General features: G+C 46.5%; 1 protein-coding gene across 1 annotated transcript; it reads left to right on the top strand.

Moving 5' to 3' along the window:
• Positions 1-3,217: 3,217 nt before the first annotated feature.
• GDF5 (growth differentiation factor 5) lies at positions 3,218-7,224 on the top strand. The gene is made up of 2 exons (XM_055306421.1): positions 3,218-3,912; positions 6,078-7,224. Exons 1-2 carry the CDS (start codon positions 3,288-3,290, stop codon positions 6,950-6,952), a joined length of 1,500 nt encoding a protein of 499 aa, XP_055162396.1. The 5' UTR covers positions 3,218-3,287; the 3' UTR covers positions 6,953-7,224.
• Positions 7,225-18,001: the final 10,777 nt, after the last annotated feature.

Raw genomic sequence — 18,001 nt, forward strand, 5'->3', positions numbered from 1 at the left:
AAACTGGAGTTTAGTTTATTTGACTACCTGCTCAATAAATAATAGCTATTATGAATATTTGTCAGGTGAGAGGTTACTCACCTTTTATGATTCAGTTAATTGAATCCCTACAAACACCCTATGATGTAAGTACTTCTTGTGATCCTTGTTCCAAGTTTCAGAGAGGTGTAGAGGCTTCCAAAAATCACACAATGCACTAAAGCATCTAGCAGAACCAGGATTCCAAACCAGTCTGCTCATCTCCAGGGGCCTTCACTCTTTATCAAACCACGTGCAGGGACATCTTCGTTGTTTGATTCATTCATCCCTTCATTTGCTCACTAAATCAAGCTTACAAAGTGCCAGATAAGTGCCGAGACAGAATCCCTCCCTGTAGGGAACTCAGAGTCCAGCAGGGAAGTCATGATATGTCTATAAGTAACTATATCTTGAAGCTGAAAATTATGGCTTTTGTATATAAGTGTCTGTTAGAGATTTACTCATCCATATCTCTACACACACTGAAAATCTGCTATATGCTGGACCCTGTGCCCAGTGCTGGGAATAAGTGAAAGATGAATATGGTACCGATTAGTCATAATCTGATGGAGGAGATAGAAATCTAAATCAATTATCACAGTCATAGGGATTAAATTATGATTTTAAAAAATGGGAAAAATACATACACAGAGTAGAAGAAATGAACTGTATTTGAGAAAGGGGACAGAGGCAGAACTGGGTAAACTCTAAGCTGCCCAAGTGGGAAGGAGCACAGAAAATGTGTGATGTCAATTTAGGAGTGTATATTTAGGGCAGCTCGGGTGGCTCAGCGGTTTAGTGCCACCTTCAGCTCGGGGTGTGATCCTGGAGTCCCTGGATCGAGTCCCACATCAGGCTCCCTGCATGGAGCCTGCTTCTCCCTTTCTCTCTCTCTCTCTCTCTCTCTCTCTCTCTCTCTCTCTCTCTCTCTCTCTCATGAATAAATAAATAAAATCTTAAAAAAAAGTTTTCTAGTGGATGAGGGAAGGCTTCGTGGAGGAGAGGGCACATGAGCTGGCGCTTTTCTTTTTCTTTTCTTTTAAGATTTTATTTCTTTATTTGACACACAGAGAGAAAGAGTACAAACAGAGGAGCAGCAAGGAGAAGGAGAGGGAGAAGTAGATCCCCTGCTGAGCACGGAGGCCTATGTGGGGCTCCATCCTAGGACCCCGGGAATGACCTGAGCGGAATGCAGAAGCTTAACAAGCTGAGCCACCCGGGGCCCCATGAGCTGGCACTTTTCAATAAGTAGGTTTTAGAGAGGGAGAGCATTGGAACAGAAAGATCTTGGAGGCCTAGAAGCCAATTATGGTAGTAAGTTGTGAGGAAGATTGAGATAGTGAGGGACTGAGAGGAAGGAAGAGTGTCAGAGACAACTGCTTCAGTGTGGACAAGTCAAAGGGAGGCCAGGTGTTGTGAATCTGGGCAACTGGGAGGGATAGTAATGAATTCAGCTCTTCCTTAAAGCTGCCCCAAAGAGTGCCTGATGGTGCCTTGGTCCTTTGAGATGGAGATATGGAACTCTACGGGGTATTCTGACCCAGGAGCACCACATGAAGTTTGAAATGGCCAAGTTATGCTGCTGTGCTCTGAAGATCAGCAAGGATTTGGGAGCATCACCATGAAAGGGTTGGTCAGGTACCTCGACACCCCAACCTGGTTTCATCTTTCATTCATCAAACCCTTACTGAGCTTCTACTGTGTGCCAAGTAATGCGGGAAACCCATCTGGTGACCTTAAAATGAGAACAGATCTCCATTAGGCAGGCCCAAAGAATCTCAGACTAAGAAGGAAGCTTTCCTGATTGCTATCCCTACACTGCCTCTTTCAGCGTGACAAGTGTTATAGCGACAGATACAAGAAGGGGTAGTTGGCTCTGTCTGGGATCAGGGAAGGCTTCCCAGAGGAGGCGAATTTTCAGCTGAAGCTCTCAGGATGAGGGCTCCTCTAGCTGTGAGAATTGATATTTCAGGTGAATGGAATAGCTTTCCCTCATGAGTCCGGCTGAAATTCAGACTTCCAGAGCTACCAGAAAAACATCATGTGGGAAATCATTTTCCCAGCCTCCTGCAGGGGCCGCTGCTGCCCCAGGCTGAAGCTGCCACCTCTGGACTCAGCCAGTCCTTTCCCACAAAACTCAGGAGTCTGTCTTTGCTGGGGTGGTAGGGAGGTACACCCTGGACCTGCATCCATTGAAAGAGTGGGCTTAGGGGTGGCAGTGCCCCCCGAAGCCTGAACAAATCATCTGAGCTCGGTCAATGGGACTTAGGGGGAGGGATGTAGTGGGTACAGATATTTTTCTGTCTCTGGGTCACCACAAGTTTATTAAAATAAAAGCCACCGTGGGTAAATGCTGCCATCTGTGCCGCCACCCCCCCAACAACAAATCAGGCCCCAGACTAGACGCAGGGGTTGAAACTGCTTTAAAACACCCCAAGGACTTAACTGAAAACCCACACTCCCCAGGCTTCTGGGGCTTAAGATCTTGAGCTCATTCCTCAGTATCTCTCCTCAGGAAGGTGGGGTGGGCTGGCCCTTGAGGTGGAGGTGAAGACTCCTGAGTCTGCTCCACGGACTGAGAGGGCCCCCTAAGCCTAGAGCCCTGCTGCGAGGCTCTGTGCCAAGAGCCCCCGTGAGCCGTGGCCTCGAAAGGGCAGCGGTGATTTTTTTCACATAAATATATCGCACTTAAATGAGTTTAGACAGCATGACATCAGAGAGTAATTAAATTGGTTTGGGTTGGAATTCCGTTTCCAATTCCTGAGTTCAGGTTTGTAAAAGATTTTTCTGAGCACCTGCAGGCGTGTGTGTGTGTATGTGTGTGTGCGCGTGTGTGAAGTATTTTCACTGGAAAGGATTCAAAACTTAAAAAAAAAAAACAAAACTGGAGCACACAGGCAGCATTACGCCATTCTTCCTTCTTGGAAAAATCCCTCAGCCTTATACAAGCCTCCTTGAAGCCCTCAGTCAGTTGTGCAGGAGAAAGGGGGCGGTCGGCTTTCTCCTTTCAAGAACGAGTTATTTTCAGCTGCTGACTGGAGACGGTGCACGTCTGGATACGAGAGCATTTCCACTATGGGACTGGATACAAACACACACCCGGCAGACTTAAAGAGTCTCAGACTGAGGAGAAAGCCTTTCCTTCTGCCGCTCCTGCTGCTGCCGCTGCTTTTGGGGGTCCACTCCGTTCATGGTTTTTCCTGCCAAACCAGAGGCACCTTCGCTGCTGCCGCCCTTCTCTTTGGTGTCATTCAGCGGCTGGCCAGAGGATGAGACTCCCCAAACTCCTCACTTTTTTGCTTTGGCACCTGGCTTGGCTGGACCTGGAATTCATCTGCACTGTGTTGGGTGCCCCTGACTTGGGCCAGAGACCCCAGGGGGCCAGGCCAGGATTGGCCAAAGCGGAAGCCAAGGAGAGGCCCCCTCTGGCCCGGAGCGTCTTTAGACCAGGGGGTCACAGCTATGGTGGGGGGGCCGCCAATGCCAGGGCCAAGGGGGGCACCGGGCAGACGGGAGGCCTGACACAGCCCAAGAAGGATGAACCTAAAAAGGTGCCCCCCAGACCGGGTGGCCCTGAACCCAAGCCAGGACACCCTACCCAGACCAGGCAGGCGGCACCGCGGACGGTGACCCCCAAGGGACAGCTTCCTGGGGGTAAGGCACCTCCAAAGGCAGGATCTGTCCCCGGCCCCTTCCTGCTGAAGAAGGCCAGGGAGACTGGGCCCCCTCCAGAGCCCAAGGAGCCGTTCCGCCCGCCCCCCATCACGCCCCATGAGTACATGCTCTCGCTGTACAGGACGCTGTCCGATGCTGACAGAAAGGGAGGCAACAGCAGCGTGAAGTTGGAGGCTGGCCTGGCCAACACCATCACCAGCTTTATTGACAAAGGGCAAGGTGAGGGGGTGGGGCGGCAGGGGCGCGGCTCCGAGGGAGGGGCACCTGCATGTGTGGAGGGGCCTTCCAGAGCCCTGATGCCGCTGCACGGCTGCACCAGCGGGAGACAGTGTGTGCATCGGCCCAGGGTGGTATCAGGGACGTACCTCCCACATCACGGCTCCCAGGCTCCCAGGCTGCCGGCCCTTGCAGAGCGAACTCCTGCAAGGTGCAGAAGGGGTAGCCGAAGCCCAGACAGGAGACGGGGCCTGCCAGTTGGCGGCAGATTTGGGGACCACACTTTTAAGTCTCTTACCAGGCCATGCTGTGTTCCTAGGTGGGTTGGCAAGACTTTCCAGGCTCTGGAGGTTTGGAGGTTTTCTAAGATGTCAGAGAAATTAATCTCTAGAGAGCTGTGGTTCTGCAAATTTGCCTTCAGGCTACAGGGGGCAGAGGAGGCAGGATAGGTGAAGACACTAAATGGGGCATCTTGGAATCACGGTGGAGTGTGGGGTGGGTTGCAGGGTGGGGGTGTGGCAGACTTAGGGTCTAATTCACAGTGTGACCTTGAGAGAGTCCCTTTCCCTTTGGGGTCTTGGTATCCCCATTTGCACAACTATAGGGGTGTTGGATTGGGTAATTTCTGAGAGTCCTTCAAATATGAATGCTTTATGTTCTATCTTAAATGCAGATCATTTTTTTCATCAACCTGGGAGGATATCTGTTCCCCTCTCTTCTCCCTATGCTCACCTAGTGTTACTGTTCTGGCTTTCCCCTCTCTGCTTTGCTGTGTGATCTCAGTAAGTCCCTTGCCCTCTCAGGGCCTCAGTTTCTCTGTAAGTGTGAAGAGGGAGATGGATACTTATTGCTAGGATTGCTTGTAGGTCTTATGCTCTGGTTCTGGGAATCTTGGGATTTTGGCTGGCAGGGTGGGGGAGGGGTCAGAGATGGGGAGAGGCTCCTCATTAGAGCTAGCCTGTGGGGGAATGACAGGGTGGGAGGAAGCAGAAGGCAGCAGGTCTGGCTGGGTTGGGGGAGGTGGCCTGGCTGCCTGCCCAGCCAGGGAAAGCTGTGACCCCTTGGGGGCTCATAAAATAAGTCCTTGTGCCCCCCAGCTCTAAGGGAGCTTGCAGAGGGGGAGATGGGGAGTTTAAAGGCCTAATTAGTCACCTTCTAGAGCAATGTATGAATGCTTCCCAATAGCAAATTGGTATTTAGGAAGGAGGGCATGCTGATTCGGACACACTACAGAGTTTCTCACACACATACAGCCTTATATTTATGCATACATGCTGAATCACACACACATGTACACATGTGAACACAGACCTTCTTACATGTATACACAGAATCATCTTACATATACACACATATACATACATATCCTTCAAATATTCACACAAGTGCAATCATACACACGTCACTCACTATACTTTACCTTTTATATTCACATGTAAGCCCAATCATACATACACACATGCACACACACGCACGAACTGTCATTCACACACACACTTATACACCCAGCAGGGTAATCCCTGTACACAACAAACTCGTTAGACGAGGAAGCCAGGGAAATTGAATTATAGCTTTACCTTGAACTATCTGTGTTAACTTACACAAGTCACTTCCCCTCTCCATGCCTCACTTGTAAAACGAGAACACCAAGATCTTCCTTGAGGTATAGTGGGAGCAGCTCAGGACTGGGTATAAAAAAATCTAGACTAGAGTTTCAACTCTGCTTTTTTTCCTAGCTGGGTGATCTTGGGCGAGTCACCAAACTTCTCTGAACCTCAGGTTCCTCCTCCGGAAAAATAGAGCTAATTATAATACCCACCCCACCTATCTCTCCGAGGAGATATCATATAAGATAACAGATGGGGAGGGATAGCTAGAGGCAGTTTTAAGGCTGATGCATCTCTGACATGCATTGTCATTGACAAAACACCCGGAATTGTTCAAATCACCACACCACATCTACGGATAAACAACTCTACTTGGTCTGCTGTTTAGGAAGCTCCCCTATGTTGAAAAAGGCTCTCAGTGGTTTGGGTCTTGGCCTCTGTCAGAGTAGGGGAGAGGTTAAAGAAAGCTGTCTCCAGAGGGGAGAAAGCTGTGGCCCTCCCCTGAGGGGACTGGCTGTCTTGGTGAGGTTGCAGGGAATGACTTCTGGGTGTTTTCTCTAGATGACCGAGGTCCTGTGGTCAGAAAGCAGAGGTACGTGTTTGACATTAGTGCCCTGGAGAAGGATGGGCTGCTAGGGGCCGAGCTGCGGATCTTGCGGAAGAAGCCCTCGGACACGGCCAAGCCAGTGGCCCCCAGCATCGGGCGGGCTGCCCAGCTGAAGCTGTCCAGCTGCCCCAGCGGCCGGCAGCCGGCAGCCCTGCTGGATGTGCGCTCCGTGCCAGGCCTGGACGGATCTGGCTGGGAGGTGTTCGACATCTGGAAGCTCTTCCGAAACTTTAAGAACTCGGCCCAGCTGTGCCTGGAGCTGGAGGCCTGGGAACGGGGCCGGGCCGTGGACCTCCGTGGCCTGGGTTTTGACCGGGCTGCCAGGCAGGTCCACGAGAAGGCCCTGTTCCTGGTATTTGGCCGCACCAAGAAACGGGACCTGTTCTTCAATGAGATTAAGGCCCGATCAGGTCAAGATGATAAGACTGTGTATGAGTACCTGTTCAGCCAGCGGCGAAAAAGGCGGGCCCCACTGGCCACGCGCCAGGGCAAACGGCCCAGCAAGAACCCCAAGGCCCGCTGCAGTCGGAAGGCACTGCATGTCAACTTCAAAGACATGGGTTGGGATGACTGGATCATTGCACCCCTTGAGTACGAGGCCTTCCACTGTGAGGGGCTATGTGAGTTCCCCTTGCGCTCCCACCTGGAGCCCACGAACCACGCAGTCATCCAGACCCTGATGAACTCCATGGACCCTGAGTCCACACCACCAACCTGCTGTGTGCCCACACGACTGAGTCCCATCAGCATCCTCTTCATTGACTCCGCCAACAACGTGGTCTATAAGCAATATGAGGACATGGTTGTGGAGTCTTGTGGCTGCAGGTAGCAGCACTGGCCCTCCATCTTCCTGGGGGGCACATCCCAGGATGCTGGTCACAAGAGCCCTACCCTACACTCCCAGGAGCAAAGAGATTGGGAAGCAGCAGCCAAAAGCACCTACACAGCCTGTGTGGAAGGAGGGGTTCCAACAGCCTTGCTCTTAATTTCTGAGTGGGACTGGGTTTGAGGTTCCTTTCTATCCACAAGTCCCCTTGTCTGAGGATTTCTGCTCTTCTGCTGCCCTGATCCAGGAAGACAGACTTGAATGGGACTAAGACCCAGGAGACCTTGCTTTCCAAAGGGACTCAGCCCTCAATCTCTCCTTACCTGGAGCTTTCTTGGTTTCTGGACTCTCCGGGGAGGGCTCCTCTTGGAAGAGCCACAGGTGCCACCCTCTCCTTGAATCACCGTTGTGCCTGGCAATTTCTTGCCCCTGGGCAGATGTGATGCTGATTGGGCGGGGGTGGGCAAGAGGGGGTGAGGGCTTGGGCTGGGGTAAGGAGTATGAGGCTGTTAGACTGTTAGATTAAAATGTATATTGATGAGATAAAAAGCAAAACTGTTACTAAAACTGTGGCAAATTTCTTGTTTACTCCAGGAGACCCAGTGACCCCTCAAAGAATGACAGACCCAGGGAAGGGAGGTGGGTTGCCTGCAGGAAAACGGGACAGAGAGTACAGGCTGAGCAGGGCCAACGCTACCTCTAACCCCATTCCCTTCCTTCCAAAGGCCTGTTGGTCTGGAGCTACATCTGCTCTTCTGGGGCCTGGCAACAGACTTAGGTTTTCTTCTTGACATTCCTGAGTCAAACTGTTGCCTCCAAAATGGATCCCTACATGGGAGGGAAATTGGGGATTTCATTTCCTCTAAAATCATTCCCACTTCATCCACCTATCTGTGCCTCACCTCCCTGCCTACTCACAGAGTCAAATGGCCACCATTTAGAGGGTTCTCTACCTTTTAGTGGGAAACCTGGGCTGGCAGGGATCTGCTCCTCTCCTGTTGGGGCATCTTCCTTTTGCCACTGATCAGTGTTCCTTGTGTGATCTTGTCTGTGGCCCTGTTACCCTCCAGCTTGGCACCTTTACCACTCCTCTCCCAGCTCATCCATCACCTCCTACCCATCACTCCAGCTCCAGAAACAGAGTATAAGTCCCTCCTTTTTACATTATATATTATACAAATACGTAACTATATATTAGGTAAGTAACTTCCCCACTAACCTTAGACAGACAAATGCCAGACATATCCTGACAATGTTTCCTGCTTGGGGTTTGGCCCAGAGTAAATGCCCACTTCCCTTTATCCACTAGACTCCTTAGCGGGGGCATGAGGCATGAATGCTTGGGAGGGGAACGAAGCCCTCTGGTAGAGAAATGTGGGCACCTAAGTTTTTGTTCTAAGGACTCAGGATGAAGAGAGGGAGGACCAGGAGAAGGCAGGAGAAGGCAGGAGAAGGCCTCTGCTTCCCACCCAGGGGGCCTCAACATTTTCCCCACCTCTCTCCAGCTGGGTCTCTGATTCCCAGGGCTCCTAGCCAAAGCTGTTTCAACAGTAGGGATTCCTGCCCAGCTATGGGCAGATCTTGTGTCCCTTCCCTCTCGGCCTGAAACCTGGGTTGTCAGAATCTGAAACAAGAACCCAGTGCAGGGGGCAGCCTACCTTTGAGCTGCCTCCCTGGCTTGGAGGCCATTACCTGTCCCTAGGGGCCAGTCTGCACCTGGAGCCTAGCCCTCCCTGGCCAGGCTTCGTTGTGTTTGGCTGGTGGCAGCCCTGCGAGCGCTGGCAGTAAACAAAGGAGCTGCCACAGCAGACAGAGTTCTGGTGTGAGTGAGGAGAGTGAGCCTGGAGGCGGTGCTGGGGAAGCCAACCAGTGGCCTGTGGACACAGGGAGAGCAGTGTAGAAGCAGGGTGGCTGGAAACTCAAAGGTAGAGAGGCAGAGGATGAAGGGGTTACAGGTGGGGCTGGCTTCTACACCCACTGATTTTCTGGGCTATGTGTCCTTACTTTCTTGGAAAGTCTGACAGACTGGAGTGGCACCCTGCCTGAGCCCTGTCAGAGGGCTTCCTGTCATCTCAGCCCCTGTGCTCTTCCTGCTGAAGGCCTGAGCACCAAATTGACTGTTGTGGTCTGGCTTGGTACCTAGGAGCTTTGTCTCCTACCTCAACCTGCCCTAGAACTTGCTTTCACAAAAGAGCCACTCAGACTGTGTGCCCTCCCCCTATCCTCCCCAGACTATAGGGATCCAGTCAGGTCCCTGTGGGAAACAGCTCTTCTATCCTAACCATTCAGATCAGCTGCCTCCTTGGACAACGATCTCTACCAGGCATCCATCTCCAGGCTCAATCAGAATAAGCTGTAGACTTGTACAGGATACTTGAATGCAACAGGGCAGGAAACTTGTATCATTCTTTGAGATTCACAAACAGGCTCCCAGCTGAGGTTCACAAACACCCTCACCACTATGAAGTACTCAAAAGGCAGCCCAGTTTCGAATTTCAGATCTGTCATTTAGAGTTACTTGGGCAAGTAACTTAATTCCATGAACCTTGGTTTCCTCATTTGTAGGGGCGGGGCTGGGGGGGGGGGAAGGAGGGGGGAGGTGTAGACTATATGCCTATTTCATAGGGCTAACTGTGAGGGTATGAAAGACAGTCAACACAATGGCCAGCATAGTGGTGGCACTCAATAAATATTAGTGGTTATCATTATTGTGTCTCCAACAGCCCTGTGAGGCAGGTAGGGTAAGGACTTCTACTCCTAATTTTATAGATGAGGAAGCTGACACCCAAAGTGGTAATGCAGGCCGCCTGCAAGTCATAGTATACTTTTTTTTTTTAAGATTTTTAAAAATTTATTCATGAGAGACATAGAGAGAGGCAGAGACAGGGCAGGGGGAGAAGCAGGCTCCATGTAGGGAGCCGGACATGGGACTTGATCCCGAGTCTCTGGGATTACACCCTGGGCTGAAGGCAGATGCTAAACCACTGAGCCACCCAGGCTGCCCAAGTCTTAGTATTCTTTGTACCATTCTTGCTACTCCTCTGGACCTCCAATTCCACTGACTCTGGTCCTGGCAAGTAGTTAAATTACCTTCCTAGGGCTTCCGTTCCTGTTCCTAAGTTTCTCCCTAGGGACACACAATATGTTAGTTTCTGGGGAGAAATAGCTAAGCATACAGGTTAGGCCAGGGAAGATGAGAGGCCCATAGGGGTGGAAAGAGGTGAGATTCCTAGTGCTGTGACATCATCTTTTAGCCCCTTCCACATCCCTATATCCCAGGACCATATGTAGGAGAATCTGCTTTTCTAAAGTCTGGACACACAACTTGGGGAAACCTCTCAGACTTCACTCTGACTTCACAACTAGTTCTTTTGATCTGTGTCACATGTAAGGAAGCAGAGTAAGGAAGGATTAGTCATACATGCTTGGGAGTCAGGCAGATCTGGATTCCAGTTCTGGTTTTACCACTTTCCAACTGAAACTCTCTAAGCCTTGGTTTCTTTGTCTATAGAAGAGGGATAAGAGTATCAAACTTAATGGACCTGGGATTTTGGAGAGGGGATATTTATTCATTCCATCAACCTTTGATCCATTCATTCATTCATTAATCAATAAATATTTATTGAGGCTTTGGTATGGCCCAGATGCTATGCTGAGTGTTGAGATAATAATAACAATCACAACTGTAAATGTTTATCAAGCGCTTATTATGTGTCAGGTACTGTGCTTAGCACTTTACCTGACTTCTCTTATCTTGCAATGACCGACCACATCCTCAAGTTCCATGCATGAATGAAGGAGAAAATAAAGATCCCAAAGGAAAAAAAAAATAAAAAATAAAAAAAAATAAAGATCCCAAAGGATGCTAGGATGATAATATAATAGGCTGAATCAAAAGAGATGAAATAAAATGGAGGGGAGTCCAATTATCCATTAGAATGCATTAAACCCACCATATAAATATGCTTTCAGGAGTCCCTGGGTGGCTCAGCGGTTCAGCACCTGCCTTCAGCCCAGGGCACGATCCTGGAGTCCTGGGATCAAGTCCCATGTCGGGCTCCCTGCACGGACCCTGCTTCTCCCTCTGCCTGTGTCTCTGCCTCTCTCTCTCTCTGTGTCTCTCATGAATAAATAAATAAAATATTTTTAAAAATATGATTTCACAACTTCAGATGAGAAAGAGAGAGTATTACAGGTAGCTGTGAACTGAATTGAATCAATTGAATATAATGTGGGTGCTTAAATGCAAAGATGAAGTATGGACTTCATTAATAGACATGTAGTGTACAAACCCAAGGAAGTTGTGGTTCTGGTGTGTTAGGCAGAACTTGGGAAATGTTGGGATGGACAGAGTAAGGGAGAAACAAAGTCAAGGGTAAAGCTTCTGAACTTTTTTGCTCAGGCAACTGGGTGGACCATGTGCCATTCAAGAACAATGAAGGAGAACACAGAAGGAACAGATTTTGAGAGGAAGATGATAAGGTCAGATTTGGACACGTCAGGTTTGAAGAACCCTTAAGAGATTAGCTTTAAATAGGAAAAGCAGCAATTCTTTCATGAAATGAAGAGAAGAAAGGACATACACGGAGCACCTGGATGGCTCAGTGGTTGCGCGTTTGTCTTTAGCTCAGGTCATGATCCCAGGGTCCTGGGATCGAGTCTCGCATCAGGCTCCCCACAGGGAACTTGCTTCTCCCTCTGCCTCTGCCTCTCTCTCTGTATCTCTAATGAATAAATAAAGCAAAATATTTAATAAAAAAATTAAAAAAAGACACACACATACAATAAAAGTAGGTTTGTTGGTTGAATGGTGGGAAGTCAAGTCTCATTCTGATGGCTTCTAAGTTCTATTTTCTCTGTGAGGTAGGAGATGAGGCCATCTGTTCAGAGACAGTAGGAAGGGGTCAGAGTCAAAGTTTGAGGAATGTAGAAAAAGTTTCTGTTATGGGTTTAATTGTGTCCCTCAAAAAGACATTTAAGCCCTAACCCTCATACTTGTGAATATGACCGTATTTAGCAAAAGTGTCTTCATAGATATAATCAAGTTAAGATGAGGTCATTAGGCTGGGCCCTAATGCAATATGATTGGAGTCCTTACAAAAGATGAGATAGAGAGACAGGCAGACAAGGAGAAGATCATGTAGTGACAGAAGAAGAGATTGGAGTTATGCCGTTGTAAACCAAGAAACACTAAGGATTGCTGACAACTGCCAGAGCTAGGAAAAAGTAAGAAAAGATCCTCCCTTGGAGGCTTCAGATAGCGTATGGTCCTGCCAACACCTTGATTTTGGACTTATAGCCTCCAGAACTGTGAAACAATACATTTCCACTGTTTTAAACCACCTGGTTTGTGTGTTGTTGTTGTTATTGTTGTAGTGGTGGTGGTAGCCCTAGGAAATTAATACAGTTATACATAGCAGTCCTACAGAAAGTAAGCTAAGTTGAGCATAGTAGAGGTGGGTAACCATATTTTGTGGTACTAATAGGCCCCTTGCATGATTTTCCCCCAAAGTACTCAATAATCTGGATGCAGGCATGGAATACATGAACAATTACAGGGTTGGAGTCTTTCTAGATGGACAGGATAGAAAGACATTTGAACAAGGGAGATTAATATTGGTAAGAGAACAATTGAAGTGATAGACCATGGGGTCTGAGCTAGATAGGAGAAATACAGAGGAGAGCATTGGCAGACTATAAAGAGAAGAGATAAAAAGCATGGAAGTCTAAGTGGGATAGAATGACAGGTGTATTAGAAGTAATAAATGAAATTGAAAGCTGAGAGAATAAGATTGTAACAACACAGAATGGCATAAATTAAAAATTTCAGAATTAAAATAATTCCAGTAATACAGTCCAGGAATTGGCCATGGGAGTGAATGGCTGAACACTTCACTATAATCATGCAATATGTAGCCTCTTGTGATTGATTTCTTTCACTTAAACATGTTTTCTAGGGTCATCCATATTGTAGCACTTATTCGTAGTTCATTCCTGTTTATTGCTGAATATCAATCCATTTTCTAAATATATCACGTTTTATTTATTCATTCACCAGTTAATGAACTTTTAGGTTGTTTTCACCTTTTTTTTTTTAAAGATTTTGTTTATTCATAGAAACACACACACACAAAGAGAGAGAGAGAGAGAGAGAAAGAGAGAGAGGCAGAGACACAGGCAGAGGGAGAAGCAGGCTCATGCAGAGAGCCCGATGTGGGACTCGACCCAGGGTCTCCAGGATCATGCCCTGGGCTGCAGGCGGCGCTAAACCGCTGCGCCACCGGGGCTGCCCTGTTTTCACCTTTTATATGCTATTATGAATAATGCAATGATGAACATTCATATACAAGTTTTTGTGTGGCCATATGTTTTAATTTTGACCTAGGAATGGAATTAATGGATCATATGGTAATTCTGTTTTCATTCTGAGCGACAGCCAGACTCTTTTCCAGAGCAGCTGTACCACTTTACATTTCCATCACTAATGTATGAGGGATCAAGTTTTTCCACATCGTTGCTAGCACTTTGTATTGTATGTCTGCTTGTTTATAGTTGTCTAGTGAATGTGTGAAGTGATATCTCATTGCGTGTGTGTGTGTGTGTGTGTGTGTGTGTGTAGTGTTTCTAGTTCCCTAATGACTATTGATGTTGATCATCTTTTCATTAGCTTATTGGCCATTTGTAGATCTTTGGAGAAATTTCTATTCAAGTCCCTTGTCCATTTTTAATTGGGTGGTTTTTTAAAATTGAGCTATAGAATTCTTTATATATTCTGGGCACAAGTCTCTTGTCTGATATCTGATTTGCAAATATTTTCTCCCATTCTGTATCTTTTTACTTTTCTGATGGTATTTTTTGCAACATAAAAGTTTAAAAATTTTAAAAATATTTTATTTATTTATTTGATGGAAAGAGAGGGAGAGCACAAGCAGGGGAACAGGAGAGGGAGAAGCAGGCTGCCCTTTGAGCAGGGAGCCCAATGTGGGGCTTAATCCCAGGACCCTGGGATCATGACCTGAGCCGAAGGCAGATGCTTAACCAACTGAGCCATCTAGCTGCCCCAAAACTTAAATTTTTATCTAGTCCAGTTTATTTTTTCTTTTGTTATCTGTGATTTGATGTTGTACTAAGAAGTTTTTACCTAACACAAGGTCATGAAAATTTACTCCTATGTTTTTTTCCTAAGAGTTTTATAGTTTAGCTTTTTACATTTAGGTCTCTGATTCATTTTGAATTAATTTTCCATATGGTGTGAGGTAGGAGTCTAACTTCATTCTTTTGCACTGTTTTTTAAAAAAAAATTGTGAAAAAAAAAGTGAATACGTATTATACCTACTCCTCCCAACCCCAAATGTACTATCCTTGAGAGCAGGGACCAAGCTCTAGTTCTTTGTGTTTTCCATAAAATCAATGAGCAAAATTTGGGGGAGAACAGGATTTTGAGTGACAAGAATGTTTTTATTTTATTTAGATTTATTTATTTATTTGAGAGAGAGAGCATGAGCAAGTGGGAGAGGGGCAGAGGGAGAGAATCCTCAAGCACAGCCCCTCCTGAGGGCAGAGCCTGACAAGGGGCTCAGTCTCATGACCCATTAGATCATGACCTGAGCCAAAACCAAGAGTTGGACCCTCAACCAACTGAACCATCAAGTGCTCTTATTTTATTTATTTATTTGTTTATTTATTAAAGATCTATGTATTTATCATTTGAGAGAGAGAGGGAGAGATCGAGAGCAGGAGAGGGAGGAGCTGAGAGAGAGGGAGAAAGAGAATCTCAACCTGACTCCCCACTGAGTGAGGAGTGGGAGGCAAGGCTCAAATCCAGGATCCTGAGATTATGACCTGAGCCAAAATCAAGAGTTGGTCATTTAACTGACTGAGCTATCCAGGTGCCCCTATTTTATTTTATTTTATTTTTAAAGATTTTATTTCTACTAATCTCTACACCCAACATGGGGCTTGAACTCAAACCCCAAAATTAAGAGTCACATTCTCCAGCCACTGACGCAGCTAGGTGCCCCTATTTCAATTTCAAAGGTAAGTATATGGATAAAGTACAAACTTCAAATAAGACAAAAGGGTAGAGTGAAATAAAGTACAAACTTCAAATAAGACAAAAGGGTAGAGTGAAAAGTATGTCTACCCTTCATACCTAACCTGCTGAACCTGCTGAGCCACCCAGGCGTCCTTTTCCAGTGATTTTTTACACCTATACTGACCTACAAAGTCCTCCCAGAATCTGGCCTCGAGGGCTACCTTATCAACTTCATCCCCTACTGACCTCATCTCCTATTCTATCTTATTCATTTGGCTCTGTAATAACCTCTTTGTACTTCCTTGGGAGCACCAAGCATTGTCCCATATTGAGGCCTTTGCACTTGTTGCTTCCTCTGCCTGGCATGCTCTTTTCTGAGATATTTACATGGATCACTCTCTCATTTCATTAACATTTCTTTCTTTTTTTTATTTCTTTTTATTTATTTATTTATTCATGAGAGACACACACACACACACACAGAGAGAGAGAGACAGAGACACAGGCAGAGGGAGAAGGAAAAGCAGGGAGCCCGATGTGGGACTCGATCCTGGGTCTCCAGGATCATGCCCTGGGCTGAAGGCAGTGCTAAACTGCTGAGCCACCCAGGCTGCCCAACATTTCTTTTTTTAAAAGATATATATATTTTTAAGATAATTTATTTATTTGAGAGAGAGAGAGAGAGAGAGAGCACAAGCAGGTGGAGTGGCAGGCAGAGGGAGAGGGAGAAGCAAGCTTCCCACTGAACAGAAAGCCTGATTCGGGGCCCATCCCAGGACCCTGGGATCATGACCAGAGCCGAAGGCAGCTGCTGAACCGACTGGGCCACCTAGACACCATCATTAACATTTCTGATCAAATGTAGTGAGGTCCTGCTTGATCATCCCATCTAAAATAGCACCTTGCTCTATTACTTTTTATTCTTGTCCTGCTTAGCATTTACCAATGCCTGACATTAGATTGTGTATATTTATTTGCTTATTGTTTCTCTCCTTTCATTGGACTATAAACTCCATGAGGGTAGGAACTTTAATTCTCTGCTGTATTGTCAGCATCTAGATCTGAGCCTGGATCATGGTAAATACTCAGCAAGTATATTTCTTTAATGAATGATTGAATTTCAATGTGGAATCTCTAAAGGGAAGCAAGGGAATCTTGAGGGGTAGAGGCAGTGTGGAGAAATGTTAGAGAGACAGAGACAGAGACAGGGAGAAGGGAGAGGGAGAGAAAATCTTAAGCGGACTCCTCACTGAGTGAAGAGCCCAACCAGGGCTCCATGTAATGTCCCTGAGATCATGACCTGAGCCGAAACCAAGAGTTGGATGCTTAATTGACTGAACCAGCCAGACTTCTCTGATCACAGCTTTTTTTTTTTTTTTAAGATTTTATTTATTCATTCATGAGAGACACAGAGAGGCAGAGATGTAGGCAAAGGGAGAAATAGGCTCCCTGCAGAGAGCCTGATATGGGACTCGATTCCAGGACCCTGGGATCATGCCCTGAGCCAAGGGCAGATGCTCAACCACTGAGCCACCCAGATGCCCCTGATCACAACTTTTTATCCTTTAAAAGTCACTGAATTTTTCTCATTACATTTTTCTTTTACTCACTTGTCCCCTCTTCTTTCCTAACAGCTTCTTCCTGTCTTTTAATCCTTCATCATATGGGGACACCTTGGTGGCTCAATGGTTGGGCATCTGCCTTGGGCTCAGGGCATGATCCCTGAATGCTTGGATTGAGTCCTGCATCTGGGTCCCTGCAGGGAGCCTGCTTCTCCCTCTGCCTATGTCTCTGCCTCTCTCTCTGTGTCTTCATGAATAAATAAATAAAATCTTAAAAAAAAAAGAAAGAAATCCTTCACTATACAGATTTCCTGGCCTATCACTTGAACCTTTTTCTTGACAACAGCATCACTTTCTTTGCGCTGATGAGCTGGAAAAACCTTAATCCTTTCTTGAATCCAATTATCAGCTCTCTCTTCTGCTAATCCCAGGTTGGCAAATGATTTTGAAGAAAAAAAGAGGTAGATTGGAGCTATTAAAACTTTCCTCATGAATGTACAAGAATATTGATGGAAACACTGGTCATAGAAACAATAACAACAAAAAGGAAACAAATGTCTGTCAACTGTATCATATGATAGAACAGCTATTAAAAGGACATGAATAAAAAAATAATAAAAAAAGGACATGAATAAGATCGATACAGAGCAATATACATAAAATAAAAAAAACAACTCCTGAGTGAAAAAAAAGGAAGCAGCAAAATATAGGACAAATGCAAAAATGAACTATTAGGACTTCATCAAGATAAATTTTTTTTTTATTTATTTACGATAGTCATACAGAGAGAGAGGCAGAGACACACGCAGAGGGAGAAGTAGGCTCCATGCACCAGGAGTCCAACGTGGGATTCAATCCCCTATCTCCAGGATCGCGCCCTGGGCCAAAGGCAGGCGCCAAACCGCTGCGCCACCCAGGGATCCCAGAACTTCATCAAGATAAAAACTCTTGTACAACAAAGGAAACAGTCGACAATACCAAAAGAAAACCAACAGAATGGGAAAAGATATTTGCAAATGTCTTACCAGATAAAAGGCTAGTATCCAAAGTCTATAAAGAACTTATCAAACAAACTCACTCAAAGAACAAATAATCCAATCAAGAAATGGGCAGAAGACATGAACAGACATTTCTCCAGAGAAGACATACAAAGGGCCAACAGACACATGAAAAAATGTTCAACATTACTCAGCATTGGGGAAATACAATCAAAACTACAATAAGATACCACCTCACAGGGCAGCCCCTTGGCGCAGTGGTTTGGCGCCGCCTACAGCCTGGGGTGTGATCCTTGAGACCAGGGATCCAGTCCCACGTCTGGGCTTCCTGTAGGGAGCCTGTTTCTCCCTCTGCCTGTGTCTCTGCCTCTCTCTCTCTGTGTGTCTCTATGAATAAATAAACAAAATCTTTAAAACAAAAAAAAGATACTATCTCACATTGGTCAGAATGGCTAAA

The sequence above is a fragment of the Nyctereutes procyonoides genome, unplaced genomic scaffold (assembly GCF_905146905.1).
Source record: "Nyctereutes procyonoides isolate TBG_1078 unplaced genomic scaffold, NYPRO_anot_genome, whole genome shotgun sequence".
In the NCBI taxonomy this organism is placed as follows: Eukaryota; Metazoa; Chordata; class Mammalia; order Carnivora; family Canidae; genus Nyctereutes; species Nyctereutes procyonoides.

Excerpts from the sequence above, each read along its gene's own strand:
- GDF5 (XM_055306421.1), top strand. The coding sequence starts at position 3,288 with ATGAGACTCCCCAAACTCCTCACTTTTTTGCTTTGGCACCTGGCTTGG. Across the intron at positions 3,913-6,077 it reads CTTTATTGACAAAGGGCAAG|ATGACCGAGGTCCTGTGGTC; the intron begins GTGAGGGGGTGG and ends TGTTTTCTCTAG.